Below are 21,411 nucleotides of genomic sequence, written 5' to 3'. Positions count from 1 at the left end.
TATATTTTATTGTTACAGTATCTCCAAAAGTTTCAATGCTTTGTGGCAAAGCCTAAAGAAAAGAAAGAAAAATTCTTTACCTATCCATCAGCCTTTTATTTTCCTGATTGGTTTCCAAAATCTCATCAAAAGATTAAAAATCTGTTAGCTGTTCAACCCATAAACGGGTAGCAAACCATTCAGAAAAATGGAAACATATTTCACTGTCTTTTTTTCCATGCATGTGTTAAACTAATCAAAAAATTCTTCAATGAAACAAGCTTTCGGCCCCACTCCTGATCCCTCTAAAGATGGTCTCAGCTTTCCAGGTTTTTTTTGAGAAAGTACTTCCATTATGCCAAAAAGGTTGTTGCTTTGTTCCAAAAACTGCTCAGTATCTCATTTTGATATTTATGGCCTCATTTTATACGGTGTTCAGCTCTTTGCCTTGGATGTGAGACGGAAATGTAGACCAGTTCCTAAGCAGAGTTCAGCTTGAGTCTGGGATGTGTGAATGTTAATTCATCTAAAAAGGTTAAACTACAATGTTGATAATTAATTATAATCAAAAAGCTAACAGCCTTTTTGTGCCATGTGTATACCTAATGCTCAGTTTATTTTTCAATAGCTTCACACAAAATTGTCTCCACAAAATACGTTGTACAAAGACTATGGCTTTTAAACTCACTGGAGCAATATGGACAGAATAGCAGTTTTGACTCATGATTTTTTAACCTCTTGTTCAGCTTCCTGCTGGTGCAACAAAAGAGGATTACTGTGGAGTTGCTCCTTATAAAACACTATACTGTCTTAGTAGTAGCACCACTGCCCTGCTACCTGGGATTCAGCAAATATAGTCCTGATTTGCAGCAGTGTAAAAAGGATCAGTCTCTTTGGTTTTGCCTACATGTAACAGGCAGCTCTGATGCAGGTCTTCCTTTTCCACCCTGGGGGATTCAGCTGTTCTTCTAAGGCAGAGACAAGGTGTCCTTCCAGTCAGTCTACTGATCGTCAGAGCTTCACTTCTGGCCATTGCTGCATTCTTAGTTTTTCTTTATGCTCCTCTAACCTGAAATTTTCTCTGTTTGGTGTAAAAAACTCAAGCTTATCAACAGCTATTCCTTCCTCTAATCATACAAGAATACATTGGCAGCTGATGGTCACTGCTCACATACTGGAGGCCTCCAAATGTTTCCACATTCTGGAGCAGTGAAATGAAGAGGTCTGAAAAATCAATAAGCTTTCTAGCATTCCTTACCTTTGTGATAAATAGGATCCTCCTTCTCTAAGACCTCTCTGCCTTGTCACAGTCCTTAGCTGTCTATTGTGTCCCTTCATCTTACTCAACAGGTCCTCGTTCACGTTTGCTGCTCTGTCCTTCTACTAGTCTTGACATGGTTGTGAGCCTGCTGACATTGCCTACCAATGAGCCTTGAAGCTGGATCCATGCACTACCTCCAGTTTCCCTTGGCTTTTATTTGGGTGAATTTTCTTTAGAACTGAAATCTAAACTAACAAAGGATATTTAGTCTGCTTTAGAACTCAACCATTACTAGAGAAATATAAACATAGAAGTTAATTTTTTCTGAACCTCTATTTGCCAGCAGTTGAAACACTGTCAGCCATGCTTGTGCCACAATGGATCAAATACGATACAAGGCTTGATCCTGCAAGGGGCTAGCTCTTCAGCTCTGGTATTTTTCAGGCCTGCCTAATGTAAATCTGAATAAGTCCTTTGATCAGTCTGTTACACTTGAAGAGATCAGCAATAGGTTTAAAATGAAGCATACGAATTGGGAGGCTTGGACTGCACTGGCCATATAAGCTGTGAATAACCAGGATAAGCACTGCCTTGAGAGCACGTCAGATGCAGCAAATGAGAAAAAGCACTGATCTCTTGCAGAAATCCACAAATTTCACAAACAGTCTGGGAAAGCTGGACTATGCCTCAGATTTTTACAGAGTTCACACCTTGTGTTTTCACCAGTGTACCTCTGTTGACCCACCTTGCTCACCCAGCATCCACAGCTCTCTGCTCCCCTAGAAACGATTTCTGTCCAAAACTACACAAGTGGCAGGGACCATCCTGCAATCACAGAGAGTGAACTATTACCTGCTAGAGTGACAGCAATGGAGACAGAGTCAGATCCCAGGGCATTGGATGCATTGCAAGCATAGAAACCAACATCAGCTTCCACAGGTGCTAGAATCTGCAAGGAGTCATCAGGCTGAAGTAGTATCCTAGAGCAAAGCAGAAAGAAAGATGTAATAGTCTCTTAGTTTGTGTGAGCATGAATACATTTACTGGGACTTTTTCAGGTTTAGGTAATTTTTTTACAGTTCAGTCCTTTAGGTTATATTTAAAAATCTATTAAGAAATGTAAAGTCTTACATTGAGACTGTGAGCTGTGATTACTTAAATTAAATTTTAGTCTCATTACCAGTTCTTCTACTGCTGATATATGTATTAGAGAAACATTGCTGAGTCCTTAGGACATCTGCCCATGGTTTGTGAGACCTCGTCCTCTGCTGTGTCCCTTCCTGTATGATGCTGAATGAGATGTCTAGCCTCCCTGTCTCCCAGTTCTGCAAAGAAGCAGTAGCAATAGTAAAGAAAAATCAAATTATTGCAAGGGAAAAATCATGAAACTTTCTGAAGCTGGGCAGAAAGAACTGAAGTGAAGCACAGGCTCAGTGGCAAAGCCTGAAATAGGCTCCAAATTCTTTGATTGCTGGGCAGTTTGTAGAAACTCAGCAGCCTCGTTGCTCCCCTGATAGTCAGTGAAGACAGAAAGGAATACTCAGCTCCTCCTTGGTCTGAAAGAACTGTTTCTTTCCTCTGCCAGTAAAAGGAGCCTACTGTGATCTCAGTGTACTGCCCATGGTTAAATGGGATGAATATAACCTTAGAGGTCTTATGAACAGCTTCTTTTCAGTCTGGTTTTGCAGTAGTATAACTCGATCAGGTCCCCATGTATACCTGTTTAAGCAAGAATTCAGTCCATGAACTTTTGTCAATGCTTATGTTCCCTTATTTTCAGCACAATGTATTTCATGGTTATTGTTCCTTTTTCTTAATTTTTTAGCTGAAACTGTTGATAAAACCTAATGATAAATTACTTTTCTCATCAGCAACTTTCAGCAGCTGTTGTATGTAAACTCTTAGTTGAGGCTGTGATTGACAGTGACAAGGGTGAAAGTGGGGGAGGGATACGCCTGTAAAACACATGCAATAAAAGTCTGCTCGCAGATCCTGGAATTGATGAGTTTCTTTCTACTCCCAGCCCCCCAATGAAAACTGTTGTCTCATGGACCAAAAAGCAGCAGATACTTGATCTTGCACAACACTGTGGGTGGTAGATTCTAAAACAAACCAGATTAGGGCCACCCATCAAAATCTATTATAGGAAAAAATCCAGAGTTAAAATTATTTTTTAACCCTTTTTTGAGTAATAATAATAATAATTATCAATAAAAGGAAAGAGCTGCCTTTTGTCAACAAAGTTTTGCAAGTGCCTAGAAAAATGCACATTTGCAAAACTAAAATTAATAATTTTTAAATTGCATCTTTGCTTGCACAGAAAAAAACCAAATGGTTGAAAGAATTCCCTCCCCACTTCTGCTTTCAAGGATCTTTTCTTTCTTACCACTTAGTCGTAAACAGGGCAGACTTCTAGTTAACCACTGCTAACAGTGCCAGTAACTAACAAATTACTTACAAAACTAGTGTTAGCATGCATCAGTATCTCACACGTAAATTTTTTAGTTTAACACCGACTGGTTCAATGTCTACACAGAATTCATCAGAGCTTCAGAATTTGTCCCAAATTATACTAGCATATAACAATTAAAAGTTATGTGTGTTCTGCCTGCATGTGTGCAAATATATTATGTCAGCTGATCAGTCAGTCCTACATCAAACTAACACCTACAACCCCCTAAAAACATTTTTTACAAATGTTTCTGTCACCTTCAGGTTGAGGAATGAGCTTGCTTAATATTACACCTTGTAAAACAGAAGGGAACATATTTGTTTGTTGATAATTGGCTCTGCTGATGTAAATCTCTCTTTGTCAATTTAAGTCACCTCAAGATCCAGCACAAATATTTTTAGAAATAGACATAGGCCAGGTAGGTACCTGCCCTTAAGAAAAATAAACTCCAACGCAGCTCCATCTTCCTATTTTTTAAACCCAAGTTTTAAAGTGCTTCTCTAGAAACAAAGCTCATGCCCTCTTCTTTTCAATAATTCTTTCTGTTATTTGTGTGTCAAAATTTGGCATAGCTGCTTTTCTTGAAAGTAGATCTTTTATTATCCCTCTTTGTATAGAATGATTTTGGCTGGATTCCCTACTTGCTCGTAGATTGCTATTTTTGTTAGGTATTGAGTTGCTTGTCAGTGGTGAAAAAAATACCAGCTGTAGCAATTCTTTCTGTCAGCAGCATGTCTTCAGAATCTCGTTTATGGACTTAAAATAATACAGCTTAATGTTTAATCAGTCTCATCTCAGTTGCTCCATACCACATTGTCTCCAAGACAAAAATGTATTTTACAGGACCTATATCAGTGACTAATTCAGATGGCACCTCGCAAACACCTAACTCTGTATCACCTACTGTTTAAATTCTGCTTCATGTCCATTTATAAAATACATTTCTGTTTTAGAAAAGTTGAATTATCAAGTACCAACTGGTTCACAGTGATGGAAATTACAGCATAATTGGAAGGCTTACTAAACAATGCATAAATCCCTTGAAGATTTTTTCACTTTTAAAATTGATTCCTAAGGAACTTAATCTGAATGTTCTTTGAAATAAAACATTTTCCATCGTTAACAGAAGTGTCCAGACTTTGGTATAGATACTAGCAGGCTCTGAAACTCAGAACCCATGCTGGTGTTAAGCTGACACTTTAACCTTAGGAGAGAGTATGGACACTCATGTTAAGTATGCACTCAGGCTGAATATGCAGACTCAAGTCAAGGGTCTTTTACTGGAACCACACAGATATTTTCAACTGCTGCAGCTTTTTGCGTCATATATTTTCATTCTTTTGAGTAACTGAAAACCAACACTTTTTTGGGGCCTGTGTTATATCTTTTTGTGACAGTACCTAGACTAAAGCTAAAGAAAATAATTTTTGCAAGTGGAGCTACATGGTAGGAGTTATAAATACTTTTTGGTGGATGGCACAGATCATGGAAGGAGACAGTGGGAATAAAGCCATTCGTTGCTAGATCACTGGTCCAGACAAAATCCATGGCCACAATGCAGGAAAGTGAGTGCCTTTATCTCAGTATTTGGTAATACACAATACAGATAGCTATCACCCAACCTAAACCCAGCAGCCTACACTCTAAAAATCACAGTATAAACCAGATACAACTGGAATCTCAGTATACTCAGTAGGGCATAAGCTGAGTGACTTCAGCACAACTCTCTGACCTTCCTCACCAAAAGTGTCTCTCTTTGACACTGGGATAGGAAGGCCCACCTATATTAATTTTCTTACGCCCATTAAGACAGAGGTGGGCTGGAAAGCTGGTTTCTCTTCTCCATTCAGTGGCTAGCAAAGTATGAAGAAGATAAGCTGCAGAGCTGAAAGACAGCTCAAGCATACCAAACACCACTGCATGCAGATGGCCTTGCAGTTTACAGCAGTACAGTGTGAGACTGCTTAAACTGTGGCTTTCATTTACACAGCTGACTGGCAGCCAGCAAGAGCATTCTGAGCCAAAACCAGAATCCTGCTGTTAAGAACCCAGCAAAACACCCACAACCCAATTTTCATATGCACCATGATTTCTAAATTTCCATTAACACCAAAGTTACAGATGCCGAGTATCTCTGAAGCCCAGAGCACTGCTTATTTCCTCCCCTCACACCAACCTGGAGGAACCATAAGTGATGAGTACAGAAGGAAGTTCATAAAGTGGAAACTGCCTCAACCTTTAAAGAAGAGTTTTCAATGAATAACGCTACTAACTGGCAAATAAACTGTACTTCCCTGAGTCCTCCTGATAGAAATTTTGAGCACACATAGTTGTTTGATAATTCAGGAATATAACACAGCATTTAATGTTATTTCAGCCAAAATGAATGGAAAAAAAAAAAAAGGTTGAAAGGCATTGTAAAATTAAAAAAAAAAGCCAAACTAAAATTTCAGAAATCAAAAGACTGTTTTATTGTCAGCTAAATGACTCTGCCTTTTGCAACACAATGGCTGCTTATATGGTGTGAAATAAACTTGTAATTTTCTCATGAGTGTAGTGTTCAGCATTAACCACATGTGGACTTTATATGTAACCTCCATTCCCTTTCAAGCATACCACAGAAATCACAGTCATTTCAGGTGGAGAAAAAAAAAAAATCCCTTAATGGCACAATTCCAACAGGATGTAACCACTGGCAGTGAAAATCTATATATGAAAATCTGGGGGGGGGGGAGGGGGATGAAGATATTTTCGTAGGAATATGGCCATATAAAGGGATACTACAGGCCCAAGTCTGCATGTGATTTCCACAAGACATACATTCTTGCTTGTAGTCTCTCTTAACATTTTTTGTGTGAAACCTAATATACTTACTAGCCTTCAGACACAGAAAGAGAGACAAGAACCAGGAAATTCAGTACATGAGAGAAAATAATCAAAGAATCATAGAATCGTCAAGGTTGGAAAAGACCCTTAAGATCATCGAGTCCAACCGTTAACCTATCACTGCCAAGTCCACCACTAAACCATGTCCTTGAGCACCACGTCTATCCGTCCTTTAAATACCTCCAGGGATGGAGACTCAACCACTTCCCTGGGCAGCCTGTTCCAATGCTTGACCGCCCTCTCAGTGAAGAAGTTCTTCCTAATATCTAACCTAAACCTCCCCTGGCATAGCTTGAGGCCATTTCCCCTCGTTCTATCACTCGTTACTAGGGAGAAGAGACCGACTCCAACCTCGCTGCAACCTCCTTTCAGGTAGTTGTACAGAGCAATAAGGTCGCCCCTCAGCCTCCTCTTCTCCAGACTAAACAACCCCAGCTCCCTCAGCCACTCCTCATAAGACTTGTGCTCTAGACCCTTCACCAGCTTTGTTGCCCTCCTCTGGACACGCTCCAGCACCTCCATGTCCTTCTTGGAGTGAGGGGCCCAAAACTGAACACAGTACTCGAGGTGCGGCCTCACCAGTGCCGAGTACAGGGGCACTATCACCTCCCTGGTCCTGCTGGCCACACTGTTCTTGATACAAGCCAGGATGCCCATTGGCCCTCTTGGCCACCTGGGCACACTGCTGGCTCATGTTCAGGCGGCTGTCAACCAACACCCCCAGGTCCGTTTCCGCCAAGCAGCTCTCCAGCCACTCCTCCCCCAGCCTGTAGCATTGCATGGGGTTGTTGTGACCCAAGTGCAGGACCCAGCACTTAGCCTTGTTGAATCTCATACAGTTGGCCCTGGCCCATCGATCCAGCCTGTCCAGGTCCCTCTGTAGGGCCTTCCTACCCTCCAGCAGATCGACACTTCCACCCAACTTGGTGTCGTCTGCAAACTTACTGAGGGTGCACTCGATCCCCTCATCCAGATCATCAGTGAAGATGTTGAACAGGACCGGGCCCAACACTGAGCCCTGGGGAACACCACTCGTGACAGGCCGCCAACTGGATTTGACTCCATTCACCACCGCTCTCTGGGCTCGGCCGTCCAGCCAGTTTTTAACCCAGCGCAGAGTGCACCCATCCAAGCTGTGAGCAGCCAGCTTGTCCAGGAGAATGCTGTGGGAGACAGTGTCAAAGGCCTTACTAAAGTCCAAGTAGACAACATCCACAGCCTTCCCCTCATCCACTAAGCAGGTCACCTTGTCATAGAAGGAGACCAGGTTAGTGAAGCAGGACCTCCCTTTCATAAACCCATGCTGGCTGGGCCCGATCCCTCGGTTGTCCCACACTTGCTGCATAATGGCACTCAAGATGATCTGCTCCATGACCTTCCCCGGCACCGAGGTCAGGCTGACAGGCCTGTAGTTCCCCGGATCCTCCTTCTGACCCTTCTTCTAGAGGGGCGTCACATTTGCTACCTTCCAGTCATCCGGGACCTCCCCGGTTGACCAGCCTGCTGGTAAATGATGGAGAGTGGCTTGGCCAGCTCCTCTGCCAGCTCCCTCAGTATCCTCGGGTGGATCCCATCTGGCCCCATGGACTTGTGAGCATTCAGGTGGAGGAGCAGGTCAGTGACTGCCACCTCTTCAACAACTGGGGCTTCACTCTGCATCCTATCTCCGTCTCCCAGCTCAGGGGCCTGAAAAACCCTAGAAGACTAATGCTTAGAGATCAGTGTGTTGAGATGACAGCATAGTTGCAAACAGCCATGAAGTATGGTTCCACTGTTTCTAGACTCTATCAGAACATACACAGGGAATGGTGATTGTAATGCTCTCTGAGGTTTACTCTGGGGCAGTTTCACACACGGATACACATGTGCAAGGCAGAAGCCTCAGTTCCTCCATCTTCTGCTACCACAACCATGTCAGACAGACCCTGCTGGAGCATTGTGAGAAATGCAATTCATATCTCCAGCAGAGGATAATAGTAATCGTGACAATCAATAATCAATCTTCGTATCTCAAAACCATTCTTCATAGCAGAAACCTCCACCTTCAGATGGGAAAATACACTAAGGCTCCCAGCCTCCAGACGTGGAGTGCTCTGTTGACTGCATTAGGCGCTTACCGACTTTAGTACTTTACAAACTCTTCTTTTTACTTACTGAAACAGAAGTAAAGCTCCTGTTTGCCACACCAGACTGACCTAGCATCCAGACCTTGCTGAAGAGTTATAGTGGCCTGTTTACCACTTCACATGTGTTAGCCCTTCTTTCTGCTATGAAATCAGACTACAACAACATATGGTTTTGTCCATGGGACTGACAGGCAGTAAAACATGGAAACTGGAGAATCAAAATATCAATTATTTTCTTAAAAGTTAAATAATATGTTTTACCTATCATTGTATTTCACCTCCTCTCCATTCTTAGCCCAGCTGATGGTGGGCTTCGGGTTTCCCACCGCTTCGCAGTGAAGCAGCACGCTCAATGTGCCACTGGCTAGGACCACTGTCTGTCCCAGGTGGGTAACAACCTCTGAAGCAGAAAGTTGTTGTGCTGCTGAAATCTTTCGGAGGATGGCAGGCTTTTGATGAGGTCTGCGCAAGCCATTTGCCAGGTCTACAGAGGTGGGAAGAAATGCTTCGGCAGATGATGTCCTCAGGGAGCTGGTAAATCCAGAAACATGCCTGTGGAGAGGGTACTCCACAGAGGCTGAATCTACTCTTCTCCTTGATGCTTTGAGGACAGATTCCTGGTGCTCCAAGTGGCTCTTGAAAACCTCATGAGCCAGCTGCACAACAAGCTGCTCAGTGTAGATGTCTTTAAGTTCCTCAGGCTGTTGAGACAAGTTCCTTATGATATCATCCAAGCGTTTCTGCTCTGTGACCATAGTAAATGGCAGGCTATACTCTCGGCTCTGGTCCTCCTCTGAGGACGCGTTTCTCTCAATGGACTCCTGTGCTTCCCAGGACTCCAGATTTTCCCCTGGCCAGCCCCTGTGCTGTAGCAGCCTTGAGACAATATCGTCATACCAGCTGCTGGGGTCAGCAAGGTGCCCTCGCTTTTCAGCCTTGCTCCCATTGAAGAGAATCCCATTGATGTGTTTCCCCTGTGTTCGCAAGGCTTCATTTAAGCTGGCCTTTCTCATGGCCTCTTCCTCCCTAATACCAGTTGGCTGCCCAGCAATGATCTTCTTGTTGCTTCCAATTAGTTTAATTACAAAATGCTCCCGGACTGGCCCTGCTGTGCAGGTGTATGTCCCGGTATCTGAAGGCTTCAAACGATGGATTTTCATGTACCCATAGGGTGCAATGGTGATGTGAGCTGAACTGACGAGCCTCTTGTCATCCTTCTCCCAAGTGATCATTGATTTCCGGAACCTCCTTGTGGGGCATCGGAGAATAATGGAGGTTTTGGGCAGCAGGTAGGCATACCCACCCACAATAAAGTGTAGCTTCTTCTGCTTCCTTGTCTGGATGTAAACTTTCTTTATGGCCATAATATGGGGGCTTTGCTTATGAGCTGGCCTGTTGTGCCCTGAAATATCATTAATACTATTAGTATGTGACACCATTAAACAAAACAAGCAGTTTATTTTGGTGCTGGCAGCACTTGACCCATTAGACAGTAATGGGAGAAACTGGCCACCAGCTGCTGAACATTAAGTTGGAGCAATCAAAATAAGAAGAATAACAAGGCGCACTTTAGGAATGCAAAAGTAGTCCTGCTCGGGGTACATGCAGAAACCAAAGAGCCAGGGACAAAAGCTTTATGGGAGGGAGAAAACTTGAGTGGAAATGTAATTATTGATGTTAAAGTATTTAAATGAAGATTGTTGCTTAATAAATACATTTTTCAATGTATAGACAAGTGTTTACCATTCAAACCCTCAAAGGCAACGTGATCTTGCAGCTCACAGCAGTAAGAAAAAATGAAAGTGCTGCTACCTCAGGGAGCAGTGTTGAACAGAACAAAACTGTCTGGACTGGGCTTAAAAACACAGTAAATACTATTAAAGTGCACTAGTTCAGTGTGTCCTTCCAGTTTCCAGATCTCTATGACAGAGATCTTTTTTATGGAGCACTAAATAAAGAAGCATAGGTGTATTATTAGTAAATACCATTTAACATTTGGTCCCAGCTTTGGTTCTGAATGTCATATCTTCTTTTCTCTCTGACATACCCAACATTGAGTAGTTTCAGACTTCACAGTCAGCTTTAAGCTGAAGCTAGGCTGACTTTTGAACTTTCTCATATCCTGTTGGCTTACTGCAAGTGAAGGAAGGGCATACAGGGACACTACTGCTCTTGTGAAGGGTGACAACAAATGCATGAAATACCAACATAAAATACATATAACTTATGTTCATTACAAATCCCAGGTCACAGAGGGTTCTGAGTGACATAATGAAATAATATGTTTTTAAATGATCTTCAACAAAATCCCTTACCAAGCATTTTCTTTGCAGCTGTTCTAGCAGAGGGTTTATTTGCAGCTGCCCTCAGGCTGCTGTGCTGTATCTCTGAGCCTCTACATTCCAGTTGTGAAATTTAGATCTAGATTTGGGTCAGAATTTTGAGCCAGTTCTTCCAGAAACTAGTAGCTCCCTTCAAGCACATTGGCTCAGGCCCAGCTCCAACAGTAAAATTTATAGCTCTCATCCACTGACTTGCCTTATTGCTAAACAAAGCATACTTGTTCACAGACAGAAAAACTTAGCAGCAGCAGCCACTCTGCAAGACTGAGGAACACTAGTGCAAGAGAAAGTTATGAAACAGGTGACAGCATGGATTTCTTAGCGATGGACATCCCAGCCCCCTTTCCCCAGGCGCTCCCGAGCATTGTTTCTACTTACTTGCACAGGTGCCTAGTGTACAGGGCCTGATCAAGGATGAGAATGGCAAAGGTGGGCACAGTGAGGAATTAATGATGACAGAACCCCCAGTTTTCAGCATCTTTCGGCAAATGGCATTTCGACTCTGGGTGCCCTCTCCACAGGTCACTGAACACTAGGAACAGAATGAGAAACATTAGGAACAAGGTGCATTAAAAGAAAAAAGGTGCTCCTTGTCACACACCCCCCCTCACCTCCCATATCCACATTGCATCCTCATACCATGGTACAGATCAGTTACAGCGATCAAAATATTGCAGAGGAATAAAGCAAAGCAGAACCTGGCCATTCAGTTACAAACAGTGCAGGCACAGTAGGGAAATGAAATATCAGGTATTTTCTGTCCTTTGAGGCTTCGAATCTTCCCACTCTCCCTTTAGCACTTTTTTCACTCAGATGGTGTCCCTTGTTTTAATAGTACTGTGCTACAGTACAAAGCTTGTCTTTGTGCTGTGTTTCTATATGCCTGTGCCTGCTGGCTGGAAAAACTCCTGCTCATAGCCAAGAGCAGACCACATTGACTTGCACTTCACAGATATATCCTGTTCTGCTGAAATCTGGCATAAACTTAATCTTTGAGCTTTACTGTTGCAGATCTATTAGAAATAATGAATGAGTGCTTCAGATAACAAGGAGTTACCTCAGCCTGGTACTTGGTAGTTACCACACATGGCTTACAAAAAAAAGAGTATAAACCCTCTAAAATACCAGACTGCGGTGCTTGATGCACAGGTGGGCATTGTTCAATGGGATTCAGCATGCCTATTTTATTTCATATTTATGTACACAGCATCACAGAAAGTGAGAGTAGAGGCAGTGCCATTGCACTGGAACCCAGGCAGCAGTCTGTAAAGGTGCTGGAAAGTGAGCTGAGTGCTGTAAAGTTGGTAGCACAAAGATACACATGCCCTTCTGTTACATGTAGGTGCACGCATGTGGTAACGGGAATTGGAGATGAAGCGAGGGGCAGAAAACTCACTAAGGGTAAGAAGAGCAAAAACATGGCAGCCTTCAAGTGAAATGATGAGGAGAGAGTGAAGTCAGATTTGATTTTACTAAGTGCCAATACGGAGAAATGTGAGTTGTACGGATGTCAACATAAACCATGTAGCAACTTCTTGTGAAGGAGGACAGATTGGGAATAGAATTACCATCTTCACTGCCAGAATAGCTATGTGTCTTCTGGCAGCAGACATCATGAGAACATCCACTTATTTGAGTAAAACGTTAACATAGATCAACATATGAAGAGTGCAGATGGGACAGCTCTGTGAGGTGACTGGTGTTTCTTTCACAATTAAGACAATTTCTACCTCCTTCCATGAAAGATAACTGTGAGAGCGGTGGCACAGATTGTAAGATGGGCAATGATTTTCATGCTTACTGGCATTAAAAGGTCAAATTGTGTTTTCAGTAATACTGTCATAAATATAAAGGGAATTTTTCTTAAGCCATATGGGGCCAGAAAGGGAGCCCAGGGAAGCGCAAGAGACTTCAGTAGAGCGAGTTTGTTTTGCCATCCCTAAACTGAAGGAAGGAAGTAGCTAGCTAACATTGCAAAAGCAGTGTTCTAGAATGAAAGAGGCTTGGTGCCTGTAACAATGGGCCTACAGCAGACTTCAGGAATCCCTCCTTTCTGTTCTCTGCATCCTGGGAAAGGTAGGAGTGGCCCCAAGAGGAAGAGGCTATTGACATCAGAACAGCCACGCTTTGGGAAGAAAAAGCATTTAGCTTGGGGGAGTAAAGACTGTACTTTGTTGATGCCTTGGATGAACATAAGCATAGACAGGGATTTATTGTTTTGAGGGTGGCTTGTGTTTATGCCAGAAGGGAGGTCTTGGTTTGGCTGGATGGCTAAACATCTGTGGAGGCAATCTCCAAAGAGGAACATTGAGCTAGTGACCACACCCCCTACCAGGATGATAAGGACAGATTACAGGATGAAACTGGGCATAACATGCTTTGTACAGTCTGAGCTCATTTGGCTCCTTTATCCCAAGTGACTGAGGAACTTCATCGCCAAGAACAGCACAATACTCATGCATACAAATAACATACCTGTGTCCAGTCAGAGAGAAGCCACTCATTGGGACAATCCTCATTTTTGCAGCCTTGTTGGATAAGTGGCCTCGGTGTGGAGCAGAAGGTTTCTGGCAGTTCTAATAAGCTTCCATCTGACCGGCGCTGCTTACAAAGTGTATCTCGCTTCTGGACACCACCACCACATGTCTGTGAACACTATGGGAGATGAGAGTCAGCCACCTGACATCACGCTTGCACCATGGCAACTTGCAGCAAAAATTACTTGTGAATTTGGGTAGAAATCAACACTCAGTTTTGGCCAAATGGAAAATATAAAAAAAAAAAATTCAGAACATCAAAGCAGACTTCTTTTAAAAATGTAAAAAAAATTTTGGAAAGTGGAAGCAGCTTATTTTGTTGATATTTAGAAAAACTGCTTCAGTATTTCTGAAACGTTCTGTTTTCAGGTGTTTGTACAAAAGACACGGAAACAATGGGCCAGAGTTGCAGTATGGAGGTGGAAAAGTTGCCCTTTCCTGTAACCACCAACTGGAAAATGAGACACTTGCACGTGATGTGGAGGATCTACATCCTAATGTCTCTGCCTGAGCTCCGACTGTGCTGACAATGCCAGAGAGAGCGGAAAAGTCTTCTCCAGCAGTAGATGATTCAAGACCTTCATTTCCAGGATTTGATTATGTATATTAGATAACAGTAGCAATGAACTACATAGTTAGCTTGAACTAAATATTCAAATTTAGCTTGTTAAAAAAAGCAAGAATTTCTTGTATTAGCAGGAAAAACAAATGGAAATTTGAGAGTGTGATAAATAAAACTTTTCACAGTTTCTCACTTTGCTTTTTCTTCCTTTTGTAGTTTTGTCATTTCTCATTTCTGACCTGCATGAGGTCTATTTTTAGTGCAGCTCAAAACTTAACCGCCAGCCCACAATTCCTGTCCTTGAAGACTTCTTGCATTATGGCATTTCTCTGATTTTTAATTCATGCAAAAGCCATATATCAGCTGTAATCTGACGTTAGTCTCAGTAATTGGTTTATAAGGTTAATATCATAAACTATTAAATATGCATGCAGCCCTTTTATATTTATGGCTGTTATGACAGCAGTGTGTACTCTATCCAAAAGTTAAAGAGTAAGGTTTATTTGAGTCAAAATAAATTGGGATGATTGATATCTGTAGAACCCACCTCCCCTCTCTCTTTAATGTAAATATACCTCTCTGTATCCATTTTCTACCCAAGCAGGGCAGGAAATTTTGAACAAACAGGTTTAATAGCTTTCCTGAATCTTTTTTGTAAACTTGGTTGCTCAGACATTTTTCCTGAGGATCTTTTTCCTAAGGCTGGTAACAGGCTCCCAGTTCTTCACCTCAGCCCAGCCAGCTCAACTCGTTTTCTCCCTCCTAGAAAAGATCAAGGGGGAGCTTGCAGTACACTGACATGACCAGGAGTTGCTTATAGTTTGCAACACAGGAATTATGCCTGAGAAGCAGAAAACCATATGAAGAAGTATTAAACCTTACACTCAAGCAGTTAAAAAGGGACTGTTTTAGAAAATCTTGCAGTCATGAAAGGCCCTTCTCTCTTACATACAGAAAGCTGCATAAACTTTAATGCTAGCCTGATTATTTAGGATATACATTGTCCTTGAAAGACAGAAAGGAAGTGCAGAAAGACATATTTATATTCAGTTTGGTTTGCTCTCTAATGAGTAAAAATAGCTTTTGTCCTACTTAGAATGCTACAAAGCTCAAAGGCTTCCAAGAGATTAAACAAGTAAAACAATACTTTAGTTTTCAACAAAAGAAAACATTTATCAACCTTTCATTTGAGGACAATCCATTCCTGAGGAGAGAGTAAATCAAGAAAAATATGATTGAAAGTATTATTTCAAGATTGTCTAAGGACTGTCATCATATCCCAGAGCCAAAATGGGTTAGGCACTGTATGAATACAACAAAAGCATGTTCCTTCTGTCAATCAGTCAAATCCCAGGAAATGTCCCTGCCCTTCCATCACTACCAGATAAAAGAGTAAGACAAAACAGACATTTTCTTGCTTCTTACCCTTCAGTCACTTACGTAGCTTTGTTCCATGAAGAGTAACTTGCTACTCAATACCAAACTCTATTGCTAAGTGCCAGAGAGATCCAAATGGAGTAATAAGATTCCTCCTTGTCTGCAGGAATGCTCTTCTAGGACAGTCCTGGATTACTGCACTGGAGCTGTGCCTGTACCTGTATTTCACCTCTGGAGAATTCACTGCCCTGGGGTCTTTGCAGATTTTTCTCTAGTGGAAGCTTCCAGCCCTCACATTTTTCCAAGAAATGGAATAATCAATGACAGTGACATCTGTTTGTATTTACAGGCAATATGAAACAGTAGTTTTTAGAGGATCCTCATTCAGACATATCCCATCTGAATAACATTTTATCTCTCTCTGCTGTTCAGAAAGATCTCACAGCAGCATTACAACAGAGAAAGGTGCTTGTATCACAGGGTGGTTTCACCTCACCCACCCAAGTAGATAAAGCGCGGCTGTTTGAACTGTATCCCCTGATATTCCTGCTCCTCACAGCTTCTGAGCAGAGCCAAGCCCCATATCCCCTGACATTCCTTTACAGGGGATCTGGGACTTTGCCAGGATACCAACGTCTAGAGTGGCATTTCTCCACATTGCTGCCTGATTATGCCTAGTTCAACAATTAGCTTAAGCAAACATGAGGTAAGGCTGACACCAAAGAAGACAACCTATACACCCAATTCTGCCAGCCAGTCATTCCTGGTTTTGTGCTGCCTTTTCCCATATGCTGGCGTAAGCATTTGTGTGGCTGCATAGTGTACCAGAGTGGAAAATTAATTTAGGCTAAAGCTAATTATATTTCTGGCTAGCTTTAACCAGGACCATTGTGTGATTGCACAGCACTTCTGGAGATATAAGTGAGTGGGTGCTATAAGGGCAAGAAAGAGATCCCCGCAGCAGCTATTTTCTTCTTGGTAGAAGTGCTGGCATATGTCATCCTAAACTGCTGGTGGAACTGTGGCTTTGGCCTTTCTCACAGCAGTCATTGCTTTGGTATCTGTTCTGCTGATACAACAATCTGTAAATGATAATTAACACAAAGAATAGATGGTCACCATTGAAAGCAGGGAGGGAAAGCGGGCCATCTCTTTGCATCAGCACATGCCTGTGAGCATCTATGCACATGCATACAGTGCACAAGATTCAGGCAAAAGAACCATTTCCGTTGTTTGGGAGGCAGGAAAGCTGGTCTCCTCTCAAACTTGTGGGAAAAAGGCAGTTAGTAATGAAAAATAAAGGGCTAGGCAACTGTCGCTCAGCATCATAACTGTTACCCGTTTGGGGCAGTGGCTGAATTTTTGAAAGAATGTCATTTTATGGTCAGTCCTGCTTACAGGGGCAGTTGAGGAAGGGGTTGTCCTATCCCTTGGCTCTCCCAGGTAGTTTAATTTTGTACTGCCCTCTGCTCAAGGTGGTGGGACTACAGCAGTACAAGTTTTGGCCTTACTCTGAAAAATGAATTCTCTGCTATGACTCTACAATAAGATAAAGCATATGCGAAGCGAGTAAATATTTTTGTTTCAGCAGGTCTTTCAGTTGCTTTCTAAGGACTCACACCTGAAAGTTTAGAAAGGACTTTTTACAATATGGAAAAAAAATAGCTAGGAAAATATCTGAAAATATTACCAGTTTTCCCATGCTGACTTTGTTGTGAAGCCATTGTTCTAATTATCTTTGGAGCAAGGATAGCACCAAGTAGCTAAAAAAGAATGCTGGGTCTGATACTATGGCACTTATTCAGTAATAAAACAGAGGAGAATGAAGATTTACTAATGGATGTCTCCCATTGGAGGTTTGCAGAATAGATATTTATAGGGCCTTGTAAAAACAAAAGCTCATATCCACTTTCCTTGAGAAGCACACTACTTGAAAGCAAGATAAACACCCTAATGGATTTAGCTAAGAAACAGAACTATTTAAAAATAAATAGTCTTGAATCTGTAAAGAGATATTTAAAAAATAGCTTGGAATGTTACAACACTGATAATTATTGTGTGTTTATCTGCCAGAAACACTGGGGTTTCTAATGGCATTTAATTCTGACAACCCTTCTTTAACAAGCATAAAAGGTCTTAGAAAATAAAACATTGTTCATTGCAGTTTATAACTTTTGTTTGTTTGTTTGCTTGAAACTATTGTGCGAGAGTGCTCTGAAAAGCATGATGAACTCCACAGATGAGACCAAAGAAATGGCTTCAAAGCAGGCTGTGTGGAGAACAGATGTTACCCTCTAGTGTCAGCGAAACTTTAAAGGACCTTCCTTAGGGTGAGGAAGACACCTTCCCACAGGGCCCTCCATCTCCCCATACGTGGGGAACCCGCTCAGCAATTTGGGGAGAGGGGAGGTGTTGTGGGTCCCTTAATGCAAGTAAAGAAATCCTCCTGCAGGATTTCTTCTGCTGGAGGGTTCCATGGCAGCTGTGCTGCACTGCTGGAGCTCACCTGCAGGAGCAGTCTCAGCAACTCATATTCCGTCCAAATGGTCTTTTCTCTCACAGAGCCCAGGAGCCAACAGTTGTAATAATCCCTAAGTGCAATGCACTGGCCTGATGGTACAGGTTTTCACATGGGAAACCTGTGTGAGACTGAACTGTGAGGCCTGGCTTTCCTGCAGGGTGGAAATAACTGTACAGAGGTTGGTGGTGCAAAGAAGGAAGACATGTCTCTAAAAAATGAGGCAATGGAAATTCATTTTGATGGATTAGGCTTTTTTTTTCTTGCACTATACTAATCTAAACAGAGGCAGAAGACAGTAGGTAGAGAAGTATACTTTTTGTGCTGTCTTCTCCTGGTGAAAAGTAAGCATGGGAAATATTCAGTGCCCATGTAGTGAGGTGCTACGTACACAGCTGGCCAGCCTGCAAAGCCTGCGGAAGTAAGCGCAGAAGAGCTGTAATGTGACCTTTGTTAAGCTGCAGCAATGAACTGTAGCACAGGTTCTCTGTCTCCACCCAGCCCAGAGAAGGCAGCAGCTAACACAAAAGGTGTGAACTAAGCAGTTTTATTTAATTCCTGATTAATATGCTTGTTAAAGCCTTTATACTTAATCCACCTCCCTCCTCCCTAAAATCTGCTACACCTTTCAAAGAGCATATTTGAGAGCCCCTGAGCAGATACAAAAATGGCTAAAACATTACTTTGGACAGGCAGAAATATGCATATTTATGCTGTTGAGGAAGACGTTCAAATCTTGAAAAAAATCTGTTTAGAAATTGCTCTAGCAGAAACTATTTCAGTACCATTCTAGGGTGGCCTATAGCTAATGGTCATTGTTAGCAGAAAGTTAATTTTTCAGCATGCTGTAATGTATGTCTCTTCTGACTTCAAATAAACTTATAGAGTATTGCTTTCTGTAAGGACTGTGGCCAATTATAGGATTTTAACGAGCATAGGCACTCCTTCTAGCATATCTTAACTTTGAAACGCTTGACTTTATTACGTTATGTGCTAATAGAATACTATTTGCTATTTACAAATATAGCATTCATGTATAACTATAGCCTAGAAATATTCAAAAGAACAACCAAGCAAATACGTGTGTATGAATATATAGACAAATTAAAGCATGAAACATCACTGAATTGTTTTAAACATAGGACTAATGCCATAGGCTAGTTATCTAATTTTGAGAGAACATCAGGCTGGCACAAATTTTTGTTACTGTGATGGCTGCCCAATCCCAGAGCTCTGCCATGAAGTACAGCTTCACAGACTTACCAGCTTCATTAGGTGAGTACATTAACATCTCCTTGGCTGTTAAGTAAAGGGCAGATTTTATAGGTGGAGACTGCGTAGGGATATGTAAGCACTGTGCCAAGGGCTCATAGTTTTCTCATAGGATGGAATGAATCCTTGCACCCAGCAGAAATGAAGATTTAAACAGGCCTTTTGCTTGCACCTCCACCACACAGCAAATTTTTCCTTTACTTTTGACAACAGGGAAGGATCCTTTCTTTCTGTGCGGTATTATATCCAACAGAAGCATCTCTAAGTCTCTTGAATTTCACAAATGTTTTCATTTGCAACCAGATGGCAGCAAATAAACTCATTTCAGATTGCCTTCCAAAGATAGAAAGCCTTGTACAGGTCCATTGTGTAGACAGCAGTTTTCAGCGTTAGTGCAATAAGGCATCCATCTCCCAAAGGGAAGTCCCTAACACTCATTTATGACTCTGAAGGAAGAAGAGTGTTTATTGTTCCAAACTAAATTTTTATTTGAGAATATACAGAATACCCAACACGCTTTAGAGTTTCTCTCCTCCTTGATCCTTACAGCTTTGTATTCCTAGAAACCTTGGCATTGCTAACCTGAATCCACTCACCACAGCTGACCATCATATTCCAGATATTTTTGTCTGGAATCTATAGCTAGCTGTTAAGAGTTTCCAGTAACTTTGCATTAGAAGTAGCTATAGTCACTATTTACCTCTGAAAATGCTGATGCATTTTTTTAAGAGCAAAAAGGCACAATTTTTCAGTTTTTTAATGGCACGTCGGAATGATTAATGAATCCTCTTGATGGGCTAAAGCAAAATGATGCATTGATAATGCATGTTATGACTACTTTTAGCAGTCATAAAATGAGATTACACGTACGTGCTTACCTCTTGCCATTCTGTAGGATACCAGGAGGGTGGGCAGTCAAAGCGATTACAGGCTTGCACGAGGGATGGCTTAGGTTTATAACACAATTCATCTGCCAAAATCACGGTCTCATTAGTCTCTCTTGATAGTAGATGAGAACAGAAGACATCTCGTGTCTGCAATCCAACCCCACAGGTAAGACTGCAGGTGCTCCATTTCCCAATCTCCCATCTGTGAAGGGGTCAGGAGAGAAAACCTTAAGCACAGAATAAGATCAGCTTAATTTTTTTTCTTTTTATGATGACAGATGGAGTGAAGAAGCAGTAAATGAAAGGGAATTCTCCTTCTCTGATCACCATCACCCTTCTTGTAGCTGCAGGATGAGGCTAAGAAGAGTATTTACTGTGCTTCTGCATTCTCAGTTCTTGTCAAAAGCTCTTGGACTTCAAGTCTCTGGGACTCCTGCAATATCATAGGAACAGTTTTGTGTCCTAAATTAAAAGTTTTTGGTCTGCAGGAGTCTGGCCAATGTATTTCAAGATTGAATGGATTTAATTAGCTGTTTCTTTTTCTGTCTTTAACAAAAAAAATTAAGACATTAACGAAGTCCATCAAAAGAATGTATCAGTGAATTGCTGAGTAGGAATTTCTTCCAGAAGATCCAGTTGTGGTGTTCCTGACTGACTTTTCCTTGTTGTGGAGGTAGGGAGTGCTAACGCCTTGAGAGATGTAACGGGAGAGCACGGAGATCCCCTTCAATCCCTGTGTGAATACCTGTCACCAAGCCAGCCCTTCTCTGCACTAGCTATGTAAATCCTGCATCAACAGGATTGTTGATGACTGACTTTCCGTGTTCATCACATTGAAATCAGATTTCTGCTGTTTGAGCTGTGCTAAATACAACCCCCAACTCTGTCAGCCATACACAGAAAATTGCTTAAAATATTAGGTCTTCTACTCTTGTACTCTACTAGAAAGCACTTCAGAGTTATGCAGAAATGTGTACACAAAAATGTCCTATATTCAGAATGAGAATACAAGAAAACGGTCTTCCCATCAACTTTACGCAAAACACTACATTGACCTGGACATACTCCCACATCCAAAATGAAAGTATAAGAGCCAGATACTGCCACTTTTTCTAATCCTGAAGAATAGCTTCCTTTCTGCATGACATTATTGAAACTGATTGCTGGGGGAGTAAAATAAACATTTAGGACAAGGAAGGCTCAGAGATCCTG

At 41.8% G+C, this 21,411-nt stretch overlaps 1 protein-coding gene across 1 annotated transcript in view; it reads right to left on the bottom strand.

The window, feature by feature from the left end:
* ADAMTSL1 (ADAMTS like 1) overlaps positions 1-21,411 on the bottom strand; it is a gene marked incomplete at both ends in the record, with an annotated part of 200,599 nt that overhangs the window by 35,804 nt on the left and 143,384 nt on the right. The window contains 5 exons of the mRNA XM_082335407.1: positions 2,093-2,220; positions 8,966-10,106; positions 11,425-11,578; positions 13,522-13,701; positions 20,191-20,401. Of these exons, the coding sequence (XP_082191533.1) occupies positions 2,093-2,220; positions 8,966-10,106; positions 11,425-11,578; positions 13,522-13,701; positions 20,191-20,401 (1,814 nt within the window). The remainder of the gene's footprint in view (positions 1-2,092; positions 2,221-8,965; positions 10,107-11,424; positions 11,579-13,521; positions 13,702-20,190; positions 20,402-21,411) is intronic.

The sequence above is a fragment of the Platalea leucorodia genome (genome assembly GCF_965183815.1).
Source record: "Platalea leucorodia genome assembly, chromosome: Z".
Taxonomy (NCBI): Eukaryota; Metazoa; Chordata; class Aves; order Pelecaniformes; family Threskiornithidae; genus Platalea; species Platalea leucorodia.
This window is presented reverse-complemented; position numbering and strand designations above follow the sequence as displayed.